The sequence below is a fragment of the Cricetulus griseus genome (assembly GCF_003668045.3).
Source record: "Cricetulus griseus strain 17A/GY chromosome 1 unlocalized genomic scaffold, alternate assembly CriGri-PICRH-1.0 chr1_0, whole genome shotgun sequence".
Taxonomy (NCBI): Eukaryota; Metazoa; Chordata; class Mammalia; order Rodentia; family Cricetidae; genus Cricetulus; species Cricetulus griseus.
In genome coordinates, this window is record NW_023276806.1 from 144255047 (window position 1) to 144278681 (window position 23635).

Sequence of the window (23635 nt, forward strand, 5' to 3'; positions counted from 1 at the left end):
ATGTTTTTCCTCCCAAGATCCCTTCAAATGACAGAAATAATTTAATACTTCAGAAGCACTGGGGGATGAATAGAGACTAGGAAAGGCTTCAGGAAGCCAAAGGTATTGAGGAACTGGAAAAGAAACAGTAGAGGGGTTGTGTTGGCTCAAAGAGCCCAGCAACCCTAGTGAAGCTTAAGCCCTGACTTTTTAATTGGGTCCTTTGTTTCCTTATTGTTGAGTTTTAATGGTTCTTTTGTATATTTATGGTAGAAGTCTTTTATGAAACATTTACTTTGTAGCTATTTTGTCTTAGTCTGTTTTATTCTTACAGTGTTTAAGTCAATCTAAGTGTAATGTATCAGTTGTTTTACATTGATCTTACCTACACAGGTTTTCCCCCATCTTTTCTCTGAGAAGTTTTATAGTACTGCATATATTATGTCTAGGATTAAGTTCAGGTAATCTTTGTGATATCTATTAATATTTTTTCAAAGACTTCAAAAACTTTTAAATTTAGCCGGGAGGTGGTGGCACATGCCTTTAATCCCAGCACTCGAGAGGCAGAAGCAGGCAGATCTCTGTGAGTTCAGGGTCAGCCTGGTCTACAGAGCTAGTTCCAGGGCAGCCAAGGCTACACAGAGAAACCCTGTCTCAAAAAAGAAAACAACCCCCTCCAAAAAAAAATCTTTTAAATTCTGTGTATGATCACATCTGTGTGTGAGCATGTACACGTAAGTCCAGGTGTCTGTGAAGGTCAGAGGCCTCAGATCTACTGGAGTTACAGGCAGTTGATGAGCCACCCAGTGTCGACATGCTTGAACTTCTGAGCTATGTCTCCAGGCACCTGTCTATATTTAAGGAAGAAGCAGCAGGAGAAGGAGGAAAGAATCTCTGCCCTCCAGGCCTAGTGAGAATACTGGAGCATAAATCTAATGCAGAGTTGTCAGTTCTGGAACTGTGGAGAGTCGTGTCCTTGATATTCCCTAAATACTGGGGACTTTAAGCTACATGCCTGTGAACAGGTGATCATGCTACCAGGTCTCAGACTGAATGGAATTGGAGCAGAGTGCCTAAGAGCTGAGATGGAGTCCAGAGAAGACTGCTTACCTGGAGTGAGGTGGACACTCAACGATACACATAACTGTAATAATTGTGTGCTGTGGTAATTAAGAATAGATGGTGAGGGGCAGGTGCAAATGACTGCAATTACCACACTATTTCACAGCTGCTTTTTATTTCCCCTGGCCACAATGCCAACTCACTATCATCTATGATCGTAGGCAATGCTAATAATTTCCAGATGTCACACCCTGTTTAATCACCACATCCATGAGCATACTCGGATGCAGGCACACACAACACACACAATGTAACATACACACACTCACATGGACATCCATATGGTTGACAGCTTGTAATGCCCACAAACCACAGCAGTCACCAACACAGCACGCTACTCCTAAAGGTGCAACAGTGACACTTACATCCTTGGGGTAACCAACAACCACCTAATTGGACTTAAGCCCTGCTCAATAGGAGGGAATTTGTGTGTGACACTGTAAACTTAGCTAGCACCCATGGCTGGGGTGGCTAGAGGAGAATCTGCTGCTGTAGTTTTCCTAAACCAGTGTAATTTCTAACTGTGTTATGAAAACTTGCCCCTATACCGTCAGTGTGGCTCTCAACCTTCATCAAAGACGCTTGTTTTAGTGGCAGATGGGGACCATTACAGAAGGCCACAACTGATTGAAATGCAGAGAGCTGCTGACTGTGGGGTGCCCGGCCTGAATTAATACATTTACAGTCCAACTCCTACAGTTAAGGCTCAGAGAGCATGAGGAAACATGAGCTAATGAGCTAATGAGATACTTTCTTGTGAAAGAGAGGAGAGGGAAGGGAAGGGGAGGGAAGGTGAATAAAGAGGGAGAGGGACCCAAAGTTGTAGGGGTAGAGAAAAGGGATAGGCCAGAGACCAGTTGTAAGGATGAGTTGGGGGGAATTTGATCAAGACTGCATGAAATTCACAAAGAATTAGTAAAATACTTTATATACAGACATATGTGTGTGTGTGTGTGTGTATGTGTGTGTGTGTGTGAGAGAGAGGGAGAGAGAGAGAGAGAGAGAGAGAGAGAGAGAGAGAGAGAGAGAGAGAGTACACCTATGAGGTTTCCTGAGCTCCTTAATATGCTCAAACTTCATTTCTAAAAACAAATGGGGAGGACCTATGAGTAGGATGTAGTCTATGTATGCTTATATCACTTTATTAGTCATTTTCATAATTATTACCTCATAACAAAATCGTCCCCTAAAACTTGCATTTTAGTACAAGCCAGACAGTGTTGTGTACTTCAAGTAGATAATCTCTAGAATTTGAGATGTGTTTCAAGTGAGAACCAGGCAATTGAGGTTAAGGGCCTGCCCAAGTTCAGAGAGCATGTGGGAAGCCAGGATTCAAAGTCCAGGGCCTGGGATTCTAAAGCCCATGATTACAACCTTTTACTAAATCTTCGTTTTCTTTCACCAATGTCTACGTTCATCAGACAGACATATTTTTTTTAAGAGGTAAAGGGAATGAGCTCTAGATAGTTGGAAGTCATGTTGCTTTCCAAAATAGGAGAGGAGGAAAATGAAGGAGCCCAGAGCACTGCCCCGACTTGGAGGAGGTCAAACGTCTATTCCCTGATGCATTGTGACCAGTATTGGTTTGAAAGTTTCTTAAGATTTCAGAAGAAAGGTAGCCCCTAGGGGAAGGTGCTGTCACCTTGCCTGGGTCCTCGGGAATCCTCAGGTTGGTGTTTTCCCACCAGGCTGCAGCCATCCACTGCAGGCAAACTGGGATCACCTGGCAGCTGGGGCATCACCGTGCCCGCATATTATGGGCTAGCTCCTTCCCGAATCATATGCACCTGCTTCCCTCCCCACTTCCCTCCTCCAGGGACCTGCTGCTTCTGTCTCCACACTGCCTCCTTGGCTTCAGGGAGTGGGGGGCAGTGACAGTCTTCAAATACTTCACGTCCTGTCTGATACAAGACAGATGAAAGATCTGAGCGTTCCCACACTGCCCTTCGATCCTCCTCACTGCAGTTGCTTCTCGACACGTCCTTGCATGTGGTGGTAACCCTCATTATGCCTCCACATCTCTTGGTACAATCCCAATTTTCCAATGACAACAGTAACTTTCCTTATCTGAGAATCATCCTTGACCAAATATTCTTGAAACTGGCTGAGCTTCTGCACCACCTGCCTCCCGAAGGGTTATGATGCTCCATCTTCCATGTCAGCGAAACGGTCCTCCCAGTGCCTGAAGCCAGCCTGTTTCTTTTTAAAGCTGATCCTCCCTCTCTTCCTCCCTCCTCGCTCCATCCCCTCTCTCTCTCTTCAGAAATATGAACAACAAGATGCTGAGATCCTAGCAGCAGGCCCACAACCAGTGCAGAAGCCAGCCTAGGAGACAGGGATGTGTGTGAAAGAGTGACAGCTAATTTTCCACCCTGTTCTCTAAGGCCAGCACAACATCTGTTTCCCCAAGATTTCCCCCTGTGGTTATATAAGTGAACTAGTTAAAAATGTAGGAAAAAACCAAACCAAACCAAACAAACAAGCAAACAAAACAAAACCCAGCAGTCCTCACACTTGGCTGTGCAAATGTGCAATGAAACCCAGCAAAGGTGGCAAACATCAAAATAAGCAAATATCTATCAAGCCTCAAACCATAACAAGATTGATCTTTTCCCACTTTAAGTTAATTATGTTAGGTATTTTGTCACAGTGTCGCAAAGCTCACTAGACTGGCATGACTGTCAAACTAAAGCCACTCTTCTATTTCATACATCTTTCCAGCTAATTCATGAGTATTCTGACAATAACCATGTAAATTTCCAGCTCTCTTCAAAAGATTAGCTGTCAGGTCAGGCACCACAAAAAAAAAAAAAAAGCAAACAATAAAACCCAAGCCTTCTGGAACTCTCTTAAGATGCATGTGAAGATGAGGGGCCATCACAGGATTTAAGGTCCCCACAGGAGGAGGAAATGAGGGTTACACATTATACAGGTAGGCACAACGGAGTATCTGGATATAGTCTTCAAGTCTAAAAATTCTGGCGATATCCTGAAATGCAGCACTTCTGTTATCTGGCCACGTCTGCCTCTTGGACATATTATACTTTTATTTAGATGCTCCAAGATTACTTTCTGCATCAAGAAGTTCGATGTACACTGGATCTTAGGGAAGGATTAAAGAAATAAAATGGCCGGTGGTAGATTTTCCTTGTTTAAAAGGGGGGGGGGGCACACACAAGTGAAACAAATCGAATGCTTCACAAGAAGGAGAAGACCATCCCCATTCGTGGTTGTATAGAAGATGGAAATGGAAGCTAAGGCAGTGATGCAATTGCCTGAATGGAGGCTCTAAGGGCAAATTATACATGGAAGGGATGAAGACCAAGGGTGCTGTGTAGTCTCCATTGATGTGCGTTCACTTTGCTGTACTCACTCAACTTGCTTAGTCTGAGATGGCCCTCTGGTTTATTGAAGCTGGTCTCGTGTTCAGTAGGATAGCATTGAGTTTATTCTTTCATTTCTTCAATCACGTATATACTAAAATGCACTTTTTTTTTTCCCAGTGACTCATGGTCTTTGGTCCTATGTTGTTTTTGTTATTTTGAGGAAGTGTCTATGTACTCAGGGCCTAGAATGCTAGCCTCATCTTCGCACGCATCTTAAGAGTTTATTATTTACATATTGAAATGTAAAATTACTTAGATTCTATGCCATATACATGTAGCATTCCTCTTCATCAGATTTCATGGTTTCATTGGCCTCTTGATCTATTCCTTCCTTGTGGTTCTTCTTTTCTCTCCATTTATTGTCCATTTACAATGGAAAAACAGCACCATTTTACTCAGACAATTCCCTACCAATTCAAGAAGTTCTACTGGAGACAATTCACCAAAGTTTGAAATAACCAGCATCACAGAAGATACAAATGATACATGCCTCTTCTTAAGAACGTCTTGTGGAAGTTCAGGCTGGATGCCCAGTGGATGCTGCTAGAGCATTTACAACTCTCCTGACTATTTAGAGGCCTGTGGCAGGCTACGCACTGTGGAGACTCTCATTGGTGCAGTGGCCAACATAAGAATTCCAGATAAAGTTTCAGTCTATGAAGGACAGTTAGGAGATACAGGCAGCTGGGAAAGTGAAGACTGTTTCTGGTGAGGGCTGCTTCATTTCAGAAGGGCAAGGTGACTAGGAAGAAAAGGCCGGATAAGGGCCAAATACCTGGGCTCCTTTCTCATGGGGGGAGGCAGGAAGGAGTAGACCATGAGAAACAGGTCGAGGATCCTCATCAACTCCCTAATCCACACTCTGATCAGAAGAAAAAAAACCTCCAACAAGGTCTATAGTAGAAAAAGACACAGTGAAGATTAGAAAATTCATACCCCGAGGTTCCATAAGAGCACCCATGCCTTCAGGAAATGAAAAACTCTTAAGTAGTTTTTGCGAAGGAGCCAGTCCAGGGACTAAAGGAATGGTTCAGTGATTTAAAAAAGTAAACTGCTCTTGTAGAGAACCTGAGTTCAAATTCAGTTTCCAGCACCCATGTCAGTCACTGTCATTGAGTGGTTGACAATCTACACCCTCATCTCCAAGGGAATCTGATGTCTTTGGTTTCCACAGGCACCCCCCCCACACACACACACAAAATAAGTAAATAAAATAAAAAATTAAAGATATCCAGCCTCTGGAGCTGTCACAAGACTTTCAATGAAGGAGAATATGTTTTTGGTGCCTCAAAAGCATTTCTAGAAGGTGGCAGTGTCTTGGCATCTGAAGCTTGTAGAGCAGGAGGCAAAGCTCTGATGCCACAGAAGCTTCTGTTCAAAAATTGCAAGACATTTTTTACTTGAAGTGTATTCATTAAAATGTATTTCACAACCCAGTCTCCCAAACCCCCAAAGCAAAAGCATCTTGGAAAAAAATTATTGAAAAAAGTTGGTAAGGTCTAGAGCTGCATGGGTAGTTATTTTTCTAGTTCAAAAGTTTATAGTTATTCATTCAGTCATGGCAGAGATCTCTTGCTGGAATATAAGTGCAACTTCCATAACAAAGAGGCTCCAGGAGGCAGAGATAAACAGCAGTTGCCTTCACCCTCACATAAGTCTTGAGTGTAGAGCCCAAGGGGTTGGAATGACTATGCTTGGTCATGCAGGGATTCAAGTTCCTTTCCTCATTCCTGTACCTTTCATCCCCCAGGGCATTGCTCTTGACTGTGGTCAAAGCCCAGCTACACACCAGTGCATATCCCCATTCAGAGGTAAGACTGAATGAAAACCTGATTTTCTTATGTCAGCAAACAAAAGTTGCATATATCCCCTTTTGGAGAGAATGAGCAATTCCTAATTGTGCTCAAATAGCATTCATTCCACTCATTCCTTTCTGTTTGAAACATGGATACGGTGACATCTCTCTCCTGTGTAGTATGAGCAAAAAGCTCTTTTGGCTGAAGCAGTTCAAGGATGTTCAATTATTTAATGCCTATTGGATTGAAGATAAAAATGGCTCATACAAGTTCGAGAAAAAGAAGGTTGATAAAGGTTCCTGGAGGATGTGTGCTTGTGGGAGGGAGCTTTACATGAGACTTCACAAAAGCTCAGCTGAGGGACACATTTGTTCTTTTCCTTCTCATGGGGTAGCAGACGGTATTTCCAAAGACAGTTGCCTCTATATATCCAGTCCACACACTATTCCTACAATGTGACATCGACACTCGCCACTGAGCACCGACGCCTGACTTCTCTTCCCTTGCACCTTGGGAGGAACACCCTGTGAGAGCTCAGACAACCCCAGCACCCTGGGAGGAACAATGGGACTATTATCATGCAGCGCTGGGAAACCTGAAAAGATCTTGATTTCAAATTACTCCCCTATCTCCCTTTGTCCCATTCTTTACTTCAGACTCTTACCAGAACTTGGTTCTTATTACAGGTTGCTTCAAATCCCTTTCAGGATTTCATTTACACACACACACACACACACACACACACACACACACACACACACACACACACACACACACACACACAAAATGGAATGGGAACTCCAAATCAGGTTGGGGGGGGGGTGACAAAGGGGGATTGACAGACTATCAGAAATGGGGGCATTTTAGGGTCAGGAAAACCTGAAAATCTTTTCTAAGACTCTTAGCAATAGTGGATACCTAGCCTGAGCTGGACATCTCCTGTGACCAGATTGGTACCTAGTCTAATTGTCATCACACAGACTTCATCCAGCAACTGATGGAAACAGATGCAGACCCACAATCAAACATTAGCCAGAGCTTGGGGAATCCTGCATAAGAGGAGAAAGGCTTATAGGAGCCAGAGGGACCAAGGACATCACAAGACAACCCACAGATTCAACTAACCTGGGCTCATAGGGGCTCACAGAGACTGAGGCGACAACCAGGGAGTCTGCACGGGACTGACCTAGACACTCTGCATATATGTTAGTTGTGTAGCTTGGCCCTCTTGTGTGACTCCTAAAAGTGGGAACAGAAGCTGTTTCCAACTCTTTTATAGACCTTTGAGCTCATCAATTGTATTGATGGCTGGCAAGCTCCAGGGATCTACCCGTCTCTACTCCCCACAACACCCAGCTGTGGGATTATAGAAGCATGCTGCCAATCCTGGCTTTTAGATAGGCACTCGGGATTTAGATGCAGGTTCCTCATGTCTGTGCAGTGGACTCTATTCTCAGAGCTGTCTTCCCAGCCCACAGGTTTACAAACACATTATTAGTCAGAAAGTTTGCAAATGTAAGGGTGTCTTTGTTTTACTTTTCCTGAATTCAGTTGCAAGCCAATGTTTATAATCCATTAACCTCCGAAGAGAGTGCATGTCAGCATAGAAGAGTCGGCATCCAACCTAGTATTTGTACAGTAAGGATTACTGAATGAATAAACTAGACACACAAATCAGGGGAATGGGTGCAATACCACTGTGTTACTTAACAAGCACATTTAAACACATGGTGTAAACAAAACACTGTTTTGGGTGTTACAGAGAATTACTAAAAGCAGAGGACACTGTTCTTATTCATGACTGCAGCAGTACAGTACTGCTGTTTGCACTCAGAAGCTCTTAAAGTGACACACAAACACTTGTCAATTTACAATAGAAATAACTGTCAAGTTAGTTATTGTTATTGCACTCTGGCCATGAACCCAAACTAAGAAACACTAGCAACTGCATTAAATCCTTCAAAGAGTTTAGGAGCCAGGAGAAAATGAAAAGCACAAGTTTCCTATCTTTCCTGGTGTTAACTTCTAATTATAATAAGAGGTGAATTCACAATGTGGTTATTTTTGAACAGGTATTCAACGGTGCAGATTTTGAAAATTTACTATTTTCATGTGTATGCATCGTGACAAACTGTACATGTGAAGTCCCTAGAACAGCTCCGTGGAATTGGTTCTCCCCTTCCAACTCAGGGTGCCAGGCTCAGGTGCCAAGTGCTGTACCCGCTGAACCACCTCCCCAGCCCTCAACCAACTGCTTTCAATAGAAATAAATAAACCAAATGATGCAATTAATTCATATGCTTTTACAGAGATCTGACTTTTATTTACTGCTTTACAGATTTCACCCACAGAAAAATTATTTTTGACAGAACATTAACATTTTATATTCCCGTTCATAAACAATGTGAGATGGCATCTGCAGACTCTTTCATGTCAGGAGATTACATGACTCTATGAAATACAGGACGTTCAAGGAAATGAAGTGGGGAGGAAATGCAGAAAAGGGAGATACAGACATGCTCCTTTAGAAACAGACTAATGCAGACCCAACACAGATATATAACGTAGAAAAGAACATACTGAGCCAGGTTTGTTTCCATAGAGAGATGCTATTTGTGTCTGAATGGTCAGGTGGCCTCAGTGGACTTAGGGTGAAGACTAGATTGACTTCAGAGTCAGCCAGAAGCCTGTTTGAATTTTAAGCTTGAGTTGAATACATCTTTTTTCTAAGGTTTCATGCTTGCATCTGTGAATGTGTGTGTAGGAGACAGAACAATGTTCCAGACTCCATCCTGTCCTTCCACCCGGTGGGCCCTGGGCATTGACCACAGGTCCTCTGTTTGCCTTCTCCCTGATCCCAGATTCAAAGTTTGAGCAACAAAAAGCTTAGTGTTCAAGTTCATCTTCTGAATCTTGGTCATCAATTTTCTGAGGCTGTCTCTTAATATTGATTATTAAATCAATGGTTAGTATTTTTGCCAAACACTGAATAACTGAAGCTACTAACTGGTACTTACCAGCTACTGGCTCCAAGCCTGACTGACCACTTACCATGGCTTGACTGGTCTGCAGTGCACGGAGAGATCGAATATATATTTGTGGAAAGCTGTCCTTCCCCTTCTTAGGCTTGTAAAGGGTTTTAGGGAGGCCTAAAAGTGCATCAGATATTAACATACTGACCATGGCTTCAGCTGATTGCCGGCATTGTTTGGCATAGTTGAGGAGATAGTAATGTAACAAGATCTCAAAGTTACCACCCACTGGCAGAACACAGCCTGCTGGTATAGTTGATGAACAATAACCCTGAGAAGTACATGCATCTAGTGACTTGTACATCACTGGCAACGTGTATTCTTTTCCAGGATTATTTGTGACCTGTACATTTTCATAAGAAATTTCTGTTCTAGTGTCTTCTGCTTTAGGATTTCCAGTGGGGTTACTCTCAATGAATAGTTCACAGTCATCAATTTTCCAGTTTTTTTCTGGAGACAAGCACTTGAGTATATCATTGGTTTGAGATGTATGTATTGGTGTCTCCTTGTGTGCTGACCATGGCACATGTGTTTCTAATTCTGTATCTGAAGCCACCACATTTGAATATACTTTTAAATGTGTTTGAGTGTTTTTCAATTTATTTTCACTCTTTACTACTATGTCCTGATACTTACCAATTTCTGGTAGGCGATTACATTCTCTGCTGTTGTGATAAGCAAGAGGACTTGAGTCACTCTGGGTGTTGGTTTGTATGATATAATTTAGGTCAAGGTCAGTAAATAACTGCCTAAGCATCTTAAACGCTCCATGGAAAGCACTCTCATGTTGCTGAACGAGACCCAGAACCGGTCCACAAAGGATCACACAGTGAGGTATAAAGGCACATGTGCTAACCAAGCCAAGATGAACATACCTTTTGGATCTCAGGATGAGGGGTTTACAAAACTTCACCAAAGTCGTATCAGAAATTTCACCCTGTGAAGAGACCTGTGGTAAAACACAAGGAGGAAGGCCGGTGATCCTCCGGACAAGAGAAACCTCTTCAGATGATAAACACTCCACCACTGATATGCCATGGAGTCTTGCACAATAAATAACCAGATCTGGTTGCTTCACACTGGACAGGATCAGTTTTATGTTCTGACTATGCAAATGTTTCATTACGGCTTTTGTCCTTTCCACGATCCAACACTGAGATGCCTGAAACTGCGCTTCTGAATCTAGAATAAACTCTGACTTGGACGATGAAAACAGAGGCTGGAGGACTTCTGTTACCATCACCATCCTTATGTCCCCATCTGCTGGACAATAAACAGAGAAGTCTCGGTGAAGCACAAGGCCATCCACAATTCTAGAACCCGAAACAGGAATGCCCGTCACACCAATGTTCAATTCGACAAAACAGTTGTCCACCAACTCGAATACTTCAATTGAACTTTTACAAGCCACACACTTAAAAATGTAGTCACACATTAACTGTGAAATAAACCTGTGATTGTTTCTTCCCACTCTTCCACACAAGTATGCTTCCAGGAGTGACTCTAAAGAGCGCCTGCAAAGTGTTCTTCCTTTAGCAGACAAAGAAAAGACAGACAGATAGTGCCTGCTTAAATACTGATCCACAATACAATCTAGTATTTGTGTCTGAAACGTCAGCAGGGCCTGGGAAATAGATTTCCACTGGCAACAGTTTTTCCAATGCCTTTCGTAGGTCTGAGTAGTTTCAGAAGTGAATGAATCTTTTTCTCTGATTGCATGAAGTCCTCTGAGTAAATGGCAAAGAAAAATAATAAACGTTTTAGCACCATCTCCTGTTTTTTTAAGGTGACTGGAAACACATGCCACTACCATCCTGTATAAGGAGGGGGGAAAAAAAAGTAATTCAGATTTTCTATGTCGGTGCCAAGTTAAACCCATGTTTTCATAGCCACAGACATAAAGACTACCGTCTTTTTGACGCACAGCCTTGGCTTTACTTTTTATTTTTTTTAAAGCTACTTTGTTCTATTCTAAGATGCCGGGGATGGGAAAAGAGAAATGTTCTAGGCAGTTAATGAGGTTTGGGGCCCTGGACTAGTCGTTTGGGCAGCACCCTTATCGAATGTCTACACTGGTCTCACAAGATCTTTTTTTTTTTCCTTTCAGGCCCACGATCTCGTGACTGGATGAGAGAGAGGTAGAGGAAGACTGCGGGCCTGGCGCGAGGTACCTGGCTAAGGGATGCTCTAAGTGCAGCGCCTCCAGGAGGCGGCCTCCATCCCGGCTCAGCAGCACCTCCCCGGTGGGCTTCGTACACAACACCTGCCCGCCCTCGGGCCCCACGCAGCGGCTCGCGATGGCTTCCAGCGCCTCAACCACCCGCAGCGCCGCGGTCACAGACCCCAGGGACGCCATGCATCCAGGATCTTGTAAACCGCTTCTGCGCAGCAGAGGGCGAAGGTCAGGACCGCTGGAGGGCGGAACCGGAAGAGGCGAGGAAGAAGCCGGAAATGCCCCCGCACCGCTTGCGTGGATTGGTGGACGAGCCACCGGACTCTGAGGTGCCGCGGAGCATGCCCGGTGGGCGGAGACTGAGACCGAGGTGGAGGCGGGGTCTCCAGGCGCCGTCCTGAGCCACGCCCCGTGGGCGGCCCTGACCACGCCCCCTAGGTCTGCACCCTGAGAGGCTGGGATGGAGGGACCTGGGGACTGTGCTGGTCCTGGCTTTTATGCATACAGGGCCCATACCGTACCCATTGTTCTCCTTGCCTTCACGCACATGGTTTTAGAATGCAGGTTGGACGCGGAGAGCTTGGCCACCGCCACTTTTAGATTCTCTTCCGCTGGGGTGTGCTCTCTTTCCTGCGTTTCAGGTATGGAAGACATTCCAACTAGCTTAACCACAATAGTAACCTTGTGTGTACAGCCCCAAAGCAGAAATGTTTCATATTAAAACACAGGCTTCAGGGAGACCATGAACTCTGAATTCATAGCTGAGGTGCTTCCAGTCAATCATCGGTGACATTCATGGTCCCTGCTTTCCACATTTCAAAAAAAAAAAAAAAAAATCAAAGTTCTGAGGTTGGTGCACTGGGAAGCACTTTGTACAGTTTCTAACACAGAGCAAATAGAGTCAAATATTTATCATTTGCTCACAATATTCTTATGGTGGACTATCACTCCTGGGCTGTTATTGTAGGGAAAAAGGTACAGCCCAAGAAAAACACTTCGTTGGGAAGCCCTCCTTGTTGGATCAGGGTTGTTAAGGTGCTATGCTTACTGTGACCTGTGGTATTCCTTGGTTTCCGGGTTGCCGGAATACTGTTCCATCCCAATATTCTTTGGCTCCCGAGTGCTAGAATCCTTTTCCATCTGAGCCACAATGCTTAACACTTATATTCACAAGAATGCAGAACGAACTTGTCAATATTAGCGGAAAGTGATCTAGATACACACCGATGTTTAACACTGACAGGGTTTTCCCTACTCCATATTCCCATTCAAGACAGAAAATTGTAGGTTCTCCTGTTATTTCTAGAAGTAGCAAGTGGATTCTGGAGGTAAGCTAGAATGGGGAGAAAGGAGGAGGAAATCAAGGGTAAAATTTTCCTGAATCTTATCTGAGGGTTATTCGGTATGGACTCCAGACTGGAGGGGAATGTTCAATGTTTAATGGTAAAGCTTTTTTTCTTTTTGGTTACATTCATCACTTGACATTATTTTAATATAGACTCAAGTAGTGGGTTTAATTTCAAACACTTAAATGCTGCAATCTAGGTTCTACTTGAGCACACTGTGTAGACATGGTTCAAAATGTTTTTACCATTTTTAATGTGCAGTTTCATTCTTAATGTGCAGTTCTTGGGGTCACATTTAGAAACCCTGGGCCTCCCTTTTCATGTATGAAGTATGTATAATTTCCACTTATTTAAGAAAGAAGAACTATAAAGTACCAAGTAAAACATACATTAGGGATTCTGCTAAATCCCTGTCAAGACATGGGTATCTTTTGCATACACACCCTCAAAACAAAGCAAAATAAATGAGATGATTTAGTTACTGCATTATATAGGAGTCATTGGATCACAAATTGCTTTTTAAAAAGTTTATTTAGAATACCTACTTATAGAAGTTAACATAATTTTACAGATCATTAGAAAAATTCTTTTCTCTCTGCAAACATAACAGGTTAGGAATAATTAGATTAGAAATGTATACATTACAAAACCGCCTGTGACTATCTATACATTTACTATGCACCTTAAGAGAATTCAACAGTGTGCTATACTTACACTGCAGGTAACAACATACTTATATCCTATCATATAAAACTGACCAGTGGTAGTGCTTGACTTTATAAACAGCCATTAACTGATGTATTTAAAATTAAATTTAACATGCCAAAAAGTGAAAATAAACGCAACTGAAGGTCTGTGGCTCATCATTCAAATGTTTCATGGCATTTTGTCAAATAGAGAATTTCAATATTATGGTACTAAAATAATTTTCATGATGAATGAAGAGGCTAATTTTTCTAAACACTCCGTAAAGTACAGACACATTCATTTTCGTCAAGGTTTTCCTGTGGCTCTCACTAAATATGTTAATCTTATTTACTAAGACACTGGTCCTGTACAATTTTAACAGTCCATGTTCAATTAAAAACTGTAACAAAATAGTATTATAATTGTAACAAAAATGGATATTCTAAACCCACAAAATATGTAACAAAAAGCAACCAAATTATGCAGTGGTGTCAGGTTACATATTTTAAAGAATCTCTTTATAAACGTAGCCAAATTAGAAAGAGGTTAAAATGTAAACTTATTGAATTATGGGAGGGTCCCTCCTATAGGTCAAATTGGAAAATTTTATATAAACATGAATGCTTTATTTTTAACATAATTCAAAATAATCTGCAGACTTCATGTATGGCTCATCTTATGCCATCATCACTGTACATAAGACAAAAAAAGCAAAACAAGACTATTAAATGCTGACTAGAAATGCCAAACACTGAAAAAGATGAAACTTTATACATTTGTTTTTAAAATTTTGATGAGGATATTCTTCAAAAAGTTAAAACTGCCTTCCACAAAATTCTGTGAATATGGCACGAGTTGACACCCAAAACCGTGTGAATTCCATCAAAAAGGCACTGTTTACAATACTCAGAATATCTGACAAGTTTACTTCAATGATGTCTGAGTAAGAATATATTTGAAGTAGGTAACTAGACAAACCTTTATAAAAGTACAACATTACTGTTTACATATTCTTCAGCTATATAAAAGGAAATAAAGTGACAGAGAAATGACCCTTTTATGACAAATAAGCCTACAAACACTTTGAACACCATATTATAGTTCTGTAACACAAAACAATAAAAATATCTCCTTAAAGGCACGAAAACATGAGATAGGAAATGAGGATCGTATCTTACAGGGCCAGCTTTTCAATGGAATGCAGTTGTCAACTGAGCCATGACAAAGATTACCACTGTACCTTTCTAAGTCATAACAAAAAAAAAAAAAAAAGTAGTGGTAAGAATCACAAGTTAAATATCTATCGCTGCAGCACACTAACATCTCATATGCCTACTTACTATCTTTCCCCAGCCAGCAACATCTTACCAAATGGGGGACAACTAAAGACATCTAACAACTGAAAAATGAAAATGTCAATACTTATTAGTACTCATCTAAATTTTCACATAAGAAGATGAGGTTTTAGTTAAAAAAAAAAAAAAAAGAAAGAAAGCTGGCCATGGAGTCACAAACCCGATAAACCATGTGGAGTTTTCAGACAGTTTGGAACGGTGAGTCACACACATTGTGAATCCATTTATGAAGAGAGATAACCCTCAGATCAGAATGTTCAAAGTCAAGTCACACAGTCTGGCCAAACTCAAGGTCAATTATACATTGTTTAAAGGACTTACATATGAATCCACCAATTCCTGAGTTTTGTGTTCAGTGTACAGAAAGAAACTCATACAACTACGTGTATGAGAAACATTCAATTGAACATAAGCCTTTAGTGTATAAGAAACAGTCACCCTGTTCGTTAGTTTCTGACTCCCTGGGTAAGGACCCATTAACATCAGCTATGAAGTGAAATTAAAACAAAACAAAACAAACAAAGCTACCTTTCCAGTCTCAGTTATTAGTACAAATCAAGTACTGTTCAGACCAAATGAAACAATACAAAGAAGGAAGACAGAGCCCTAAGGCAGGTCACTGACAATTTAACATTTCAGGGCTTAACGATGAAACAACTTTTAGTGATCAACCAATTAAGTTATATATAATATAAATTAATACTAATGTAAAATCATATAAAGATCAAGTTGTACAATATTTACAAAATATCACATCCATGAATAGGCAGTTGAGCATAATATTGGTAGTAGAATAAGAATACAAAAAATATATTGACAAATATGAAATATAACCCAAAACTCCATAATAACGAAATACTGGATACAGGTACACCTTTTGTTTATGCTGTTAAAAGTTTAAAATATTTTCATATGCAACACAGCACTGTTTTGCTGACACTGTGTGGGAAAGGATTTTCATGGGAACCTACAGCACTGAAGATAATTGTATGCAGTTTCAGCAGTGGAGCAGCCATCTCTTGGCTTTGTGTCCCTCACATAGCATTGACTGCAGCTTCATCTCAGGTGACTGACTTGTACCTCAGTCTCTCCTTTAGCTGAAGGCAGGTGGAGCCAGACCCACAGCTCTTTCACTGTATAAACCTTTCTGAAACCTGTAGTTTGGAGGGATCTAAATTTTATCACATGTTCCAAAACTTAATTACCTTTTAAAGAAGTGTTTTTTGACAATAATACAAAGTCAAAATATTAAACTGAAGAAATGGGCAAAAAACCCTTAGTAATGAAACTTGGCTGAGCCTGAATAAAAGGACTTGTACAGAACTGTGGCTTGCCACAGGGCGGTAGAAGGAGATGATACACTTCATAACTGGATATTCTCAAATGCCCAACTTATTGCACATTTAAGCAAATTGATTTTAATATTCTTAAATTAAAGGCCACTGCAGTGTCTTATCTTACTGCATTTTTTTGGCTTTTGAAGTAAAATATTAGAAGTTTTCTATTTACTCATTGAGCACTCTATTGTCAAAATAAATGCTAAAATGTTTTTCATAAAGAAAACATCAAATTATCAGGATTTCACATACCCTATAAACACTAACGTCTAGACGATGTCCTAGATCAGCTGACCAGAAAACCAGAAAAGGATGGCAAACGAACTTGACCATTTGTCAGCAAGTGCTTAAGGTGGGATTGTAACATAAATGATCCATGTAGCTACATACCAGTCTTTAATATTGACATATATATATATAAGTACGGATACACCTACATCTGTAACATTAAGTTCTAGGGGTGAGGAAATTTTGTGTAAACTCTTAAAAACTTTCAACTTGTTTCTCACAATATTTTCATTCTGACCACTCACTTTTCTCTTGGTGTTTCTAAGACAACTGAGCTAGAAACCTTAGAGGTGGTTTTAACATTATAATGTGTTGAATTAGTCATAATATGTCTATAACCTATCATTTCCCCACTGTAATTGCTTAGTAAAAGTTATATGCCAGTCTTCTAAAGAAAACAGTTGACTATATATATATTTATAAGATTGATGGCATTTTTGTTATGAACAGTGGTATCAGAGTATACGGCAGAACACAGAAACTACTGTCGGCTAAGAGTTCTTGTGTACACATGTGGATTTATTATGCTCACATGTAGGCACAGTCTCATGAAGTGTTCTGGCACTTAACACATAGCCAATTTTAATAACCAAATAGAACAGCTCTTGTTTCGGGCTAAGGATAAAGACGTGAAAAGTAGGCAGACACTTGTACGTTTATCTGCTGCTCTGTTGCTTTAGAAATGCTGTGATGCTTGACTAGAGAGCAAACCAATCTGAATACTGGTCCCAGGCCAAATTCCATCTGTCTAGTTCAGTGATTCAACTGTTGAGAACTTCTATTTGAACATGAAGTTTATTATGACTTGAAGTAAAATCAGAAGGAAAATGACGAAGTAGTCTTTCTGTTGCAGAAAATAATCTGTAGCAGGTGCACTTGAAAGTAAATGATTTCGAAGAGCCATAATATTTCTACAAAATAAGAACAATAAATCTGATAATTATTTTTCAGAAATGTTAGCACAAAACGTCATTATTATAGTTATTATATTGTCACAAAGTGTCTAATTACCTCAAGTAACTACTTCAATTACTACTCTATCCAAGACCCAAGACTGCCAGTATTCAAGCTAATGTACACTGTATCAAGCACATTACTTTATGACCTATTAAACATAATCATCACAATTTAGTGATACAGAATATATTATCATCTCTGTTACAATAGTGGCTTTAAGAAAGTATTTATGCTTTATCTTTTATCTTTAATTAAGAGACAAGAGTGGAGTAAAAGTTCCAAATTCTTCAGGAAAAAAATGCAACAGATTTCCTAACACTCTCAAATTGAAGAATATTCAACACCTTTTCTGATGCTACAAAAATGAGAATTTAGTCATGAAATTCCAATCTTTTTTTTTTTTCCAAATTGTGCTATGAAAAAGAGGAGGCAAATGCAACCAAGTAGGCTTTTACATATAATTATATTTTATAATGTGGACAGCAATTTGAGGCCCGATTAAGGCCTGATGATACCCCAGGTGCACATGTCATTCTGTCTGCTCAGAAGGAGTCAACAGTCCTGTGGGGCCAACAGCACACACAGGAGTAACTCTGCAAGGTGCTCCAAAGGAGGCCAGAGGGAAAATTAGGCAAGCTCATTTAAAAGCCAGGGTAAATGATCAGAAGTATTACAAGAAGGTGACATTTGAAAGTAATCTAATGGATAAGCAGAGGTTTTCTTTTCTGTCTCTCTTTTTGGAGACAATGTACCTCCCTCTCACCCACCTGGGGCAGGAATGTGGTTCCTCTAGGACCCTCTGCTAAGTGTTAATAAGTATTAGGTACTTATCACAAAGTGATGTGTGTGCGTGTGCGTGCACATGTGTGATGAGTCCTGGTCTCAGGGAAGTGACTATAACCCACTGCTATGCAGATATTTCAGTTGCTTTAAGAAGAGACACTTTACAATTGCATACTAGCCATGTACAAAGGGGACAACAGGATAAGTAAGTCTTTCAGCTTTCTCAGTGACTACCCTACTCCCACAACCAACATAGCTGTGTTCCTAGCATACTATTTGCAGTAAAACATTCTACCCTCAGAGAAAGGAGTCTCACAACTCCATCTCCCCAGTAAAGTTTACATGATTTTCCCTTATCAGGGTCTTTACTCCTCTGGACTCAAACAACTAGTCACTGTCAGAATATATTACCTTTTAATTTCTTCCTGTGTTTGCTTTATAGACTCAATAGAACTTTGAATGTCTCCCAGGTCTATCCCCTTCTTTCTTCGTGTACTCGGTTTTACAGATTGAGCTAAAAGACATTTAAAAATGAAGTTGCAGTCACAATCTATAGTTGAATTTAATGACTTGTATAATAAATTATTTCTAGGCATTGGTTTGAATGGCCTACAGATTAACAAAATAAATTTTCTGCATTTTTAATGTCTCAACCAATCAAAACTGGTACACAGCATAGAGTAATTCCACAAATTATAACTTGTGGAATCAGTTTTATTTTTTAATTCATTAAAATAGGCAAAAAATCATTTAAAATCCGTGTTAATTTTGGGAAACTAATACTCTCTTATCCCCCAGCCACGGGCAACCTTCTGAAGAACTCAGTTCTGTGAGCACCTTTCAACTTCTAGAGCTATTGTTAACTTCATTCCCTTTCTAACTGTGCTCAGATCTCAAGGTGTCTCTTTTTAAAACTAAGGTTAATAAGATTGCCCCAATAACACACAGTTGTAAGGAATCATGTGGTTAACAAACCCGATTAAAGAGTTAATATCTCTACATCAGGTACCACTCCACATACCCATCCTACAGGCTCCATGACCCTGCACAGGTTAACAGGTCCAAGGTTCAGAGTTCCTGTTCAGTCTCCTTTGTTGTAAGATGACAGCAGCCCTGTAGCATTCTCTTTCTGCTATCACCCATATCACTGTGCTGAATGTCCCAGGCCTAGGGTAGCAAGTCACTGGAGAATCTACTAGCTCCTCAGGCATCTTCCAAGAACCTTCCCCCAACCCGGAGTGAGCACCCTTTCTTTTAAGGCCCTCACAACTTATCATCTGTGTCCTCATAGTTACTATTTATTACTCTACTGTTGCCTCTGTAAGTAAATTAGCCCCCCTACTCCCAGTTTAGTGTAGGTTCATACACTAAACTGTGATAAGGCAGATTTTTAAGAATTACTTTTTTAGTTTTATACAGTGTCTAAGATGTTACCTTAATCCCTTCTTAATTGTATCTTAATATATATTGTTCGAGACAGTTCACAGAGTATCTGACTTGATCAAGACACGATTTAATCCACGAGTTTTTGCATACTTACATTTATATTCTCATTTGTCTGTGCCTTCTAAACACTACTATTTTACTTTAGGGATGAGAAACTCTTTTGAAATGTGAACTGACTCACAACTTAAAATATGCTTCTTGAATTTGATCAATAGATTTTCACCAAGTCAAAGGAACTGCTACTGTAGTATTTATCTGCATGACTCCCCTGTCTTCATTCCCATGCCTTTATCTTAGAGTCAGCTCATCTATAATCCAAAACAGCATTCATATCTGATTCCTGTCTCTATACAAACTCTTACATTCTTGAGTTAATTTGAAAACCACTTACATATACCTAACAGCATACCTTCACTTCCAGATGAGTCCTGGTTGTCGGGTTCTGGGGAAGAATAGCCTTTTGCTACTTTCTTCTGTTGCCTTGTTGGTTTATGCTTCATTTTTGGAACACTAACCTGAAGAAAATCATATTACGATGATGTGGGTCTGCACTATACTCTGTATCTAAACCACCCGCACAACTGCCAAAACTACTGACGAGGGTGATGCTTAGGAATCAAAGCACAAACAATCGAATGAAATCTAACAAGAAAGATACCCTGCACTTAGCAACCCATCATCTTAGCTGATTTCAGCAGGGCACAAAGACGAAACAGAACTGTATGAGGTAATTTCCCTCCCATTCCTAACATATATACACCCAATCTCTCCTCCACAGGGCAGGTGCCATGGCTATCAGCTTATATGCTTTTCCAGTGATACCTTAAAGCATGTACAAACACAAATACACCCCGCTGCTGCATCTCTTTCACATAGCAGCTCCAGTGTTTTAAAGAGCAGTGCTAAAAAACATTCTTGTTCTCAATGTTAGAACATTCCCACTGGAGGATGTTTGGTAGTTCATGGCAAACATAAAATATACTACTATTTTGTAGTACACCTAAAATTATAAAAACATCTGTGTGCAGGCACAAGATTCAGATGTGTATGAAATTAACTAGTATTAAATTTTCTGTGGAATAATAAACTATAGAATAATAACAGGCTTGTAATTCTGGTCACCAGTACCAAACTTAAAAACCTAAATGCAAGAGAAGAAACCAATCACAAAGGTAAGGCAATGTGCATGTATCACAGGAAATCAATGGTCGCACATCTTTAACTTTGTATGTAATTTCACCAACATGACAAAAGCATCCCTAGTTATTCCTGGAATAATTGTGTAAAACCTTATATATGCACCTAAAATACACGTGTATAATGTACACTAAGAAGGCAGGTTGTGGATTCAGCCTATCCTACTTTAGATACTGGAGTCCTCAAGATGTCAAATGGGGTCAGTAGTGAGGGATGCATGAAGACTAACTGTGATCTGTAGTCTATTTAGAAGGAAGTGCATGTGTCTCCACCATGTCAGTGGAACATGACTTAAAAACATTTTACACCTCAATCTCAGCAGAGGCAGTGACAGAGGCAGGTGAGTTTCTTTGTTTGAGAGCAGCATGGTCTACATAGTGAGATCCAGACTAAACAGGGCAACATAGTGAGACAATATCTGAAAAAATAAATCCAAACAAAAATTTGCATCTTAAAATTGTGATAGCATGTATATATGATAATTTTGTCATTTTAAAAGTACTACACACAACCCAGTAGCAGTAATTATTTCACAATGTTGTATACTCATCTTCAAGATTCTGTAACTCCTCACCCTTTTCTTCCTCAGGTGGCTGCGAACCTGTAATCTACTTTCTGACTCTGGGTATCTGCCTACGTGGAAACTGTAGAATATTTGTCCTTTCGAGTTTGTCCATGTCTGTAGCACAGAGCAGAATTTAATTATTTTTATGTATTAATAATATTCCATTACATGGATAGACTATGTTTTGTTTATGCATATATCTGCTAATGGATCCTCTGGTGTTCCTCTGTTCTGGCCACTGTGAATGAATACTGTCATATTTCCTGCTCTGATTTTCAACTCTTTTGGAGTAGAAGAGCTGGGTCATATGGTAATTTTGTATTATATATTCTTTTAGGACCTGCTAAACCATATTTCCCAATGGCTGCAAAGTTTACATTCCCAACATATTGGGGCTCTGGTTTCCCCATATCTTCACTGATACTTTATTTTCTATTTTAATTTTTATTACTTATTAAGTGGGAAGTGATGAACTAACTGTGGTTTAGAGTTGCATTCGTACACTAATATTAACATTGTTATGTGGCTTTGGTCGTTTGTCTATCTTCTTTGGTAAAATGTTTAATCTAGTCATTTTTTTAAAACCAGGTATTTACTAAATATTTTAGATATTTAAACACTGCTAGATAAATGATTAGCAGATATTTTCTTTCATTCTGTAACTTGTCTTTTTGCCTTCCTCATCACATCATCTGATGTTGAAAAAGTGTTCAAATAAGATTTATTTACTCATTAACTTGCATGTGAGTTCTTTGCCTGAAACTACACATGCACCACCCGTGTGCCTGGTGCTGGTAAAGGCAACATGGGGGCATGAGACCCCCAAAACAGGAGATATGGATCGAGAGTTGCTGTGTAGGTGCTGGGAACAGAACTCAGGTCCTTTACAAGAGCAGCAAGTGTTTTCAACTTCTGAGCCAGCTCTCCATCACCCACAGTTTAGCTTTCTGGTTATTGTTGCTATGAGTGCTTTTAGTATCTTATTAAAAATCTATCTCTAAACACAAGGTCATGATGACTTACACTGTTTTCTAAGAATTTTATAGTCTTCTCATTTTATATACAGATACATTTTAAGTTATTTTCTGTACAACAGAAGTCAATTGGACTTACTTTAGTACCACTTGTTGAAGAGACTAGCATTTTTCCAACGACTGGGAGAAATCGTCAAAATAATTTTTAAAACCTTTTTAAAAACCTATCGTATTTTTATTTTATGTGTATATTTGCCTGAGTCTCCACACATATGCAGTACCTGAGGAGGCCAGAAGAGGGTGCAGAGCCCTCGGAACTAGAAATGTAGATGACTGGAGCTGCCATGTGGGTGCTTGGAATGGAATCCAAGTTCTCTGGGAGAGTACCAAATGTTCTTTACTATGAGCCACATGTCCAATCCTTCACATGTAACCTTCATGGGTTTACATCTAGACTTATTTCTTACACTGGCCTATATACCAAGCCCATCCTTATATCAAAATGACTGCTTTGATTACTATGGCTTTGTGATAAACTTTGAAACTGGAAATTATGTCTTCCAACTTTGCTCTAAAACAAACAAACAAAAAAGGAGAATGTTTTACCTATGCAGGGATCCTCACAATTCCATATGAATTTGAGGGTCAGCTTTTCCATTCTACAGACTGTTTGGGGTTGCACTGCATTGTAACAATATGAACTCTTCTAGCTTAAGAAATAGGCACTCTTCTGGATGCGTTATAAACTGAACTGCTTTCTTAATTTCCTTTTGTGATTCCTCACTACACAGAAACACAAATGTTATTGTGTGTCCATTTTATAGCCTGCAATGTTGCCAGAGTCATTCACTAATGTTGTCCTGGATTTTTAGAAATCTCTAGTATTATCTGTTAAAAACATTACAAGTTTCTGCTGCTTCTAAGGCTCTGTTTCCTGCTTTAACAGTCTGAGCTTGCTCTATTCAGAGACTGCTGAACTTTCATCTATAGACTCCTCCTGCCATTAACCTGGGCACATGGGAGCCTTTTCTTAAGCACATTCCATCCATTTCTGTCCCTCACCTCCTTTTGGACTCCATAATTCATATGACCCACCAGAGGGTGCTCCTGTGGGTCTCCAAGAGTCTGTTTACTTTTTCATCCATTTGCTCATAGTGGATAATCTGAATAATTTTGTGTATTATATAACTGATTCTGTCTTGCATCTAACTA

General features: G+C 40.1%; 2 protein-coding genes across 16 annotated transcripts in view; both read right to left on the reverse strand.

Annotated features, from left to right (window-relative positions):
* Positions 1-8579: 8579 nt before the first annotated feature.
* Bbs10 (Bardet-Biedl syndrome 10) lies at positions 8580-11742 on the reverse strand. 2 transcript variants are annotated; one of them, XM_027392425.2, is made up of 2 exons: positions 11487-11742; positions 8580-11042 (listed from the first exon to the last, which is right to left on the reverse strand). In XM_027392425.2, the coding sequence occupies exons 1-2, from the start codon at positions 11669-11671 to the stop codon at positions 9170-9172; spliced, it is 2058 nt and encodes a 685-aa protein (XP_027248226.1). In that variant the 5' UTR covers positions 11672-11742; the 3' UTR covers positions 8580-9169. The 2 variants fall into 2 exon arrangements, with proteins under 2 accessions (XP_027248226.1, XP_027248225.1); XM_027392424.2 differs by having other exon boundaries at positions 8580-11129.
* A 1604-nt stretch (positions 11743-13346) lies between these two features.
* The window catches only part of Osbpl8 (oxysterol binding protein like 8), a 121828-nt gene continuing 111539 nt past the window's right edge, over positions 13347-23635 (reverse strand). For 13 of the 14 annotated variants that reach the window (XM_027392429.2, XM_027392428.2, XM_027392426.2 and 10 more), the window contains 4 exons: positions 21459-21563; positions 20097-20202; positions 18653-18755; positions 13347-17412 (listed from right to left, as the gene is read on the reverse strand). In XM_027392429.2, coding sequence (XP_027248230.1) covers positions 17280-17412; positions 18653-18755; positions 20097-20202; positions 21459-21563 — 447 coding nt within the window. In that variant the 3' untranslated portion in view covers positions 13347-17279. The remainder of the gene's footprint in view (positions 17413-18652; positions 18756-20096; positions 20203-21458; positions 21564-23635) is intronic. The other variant, XM_027392430.2, reaches the window with a different exon arrangement.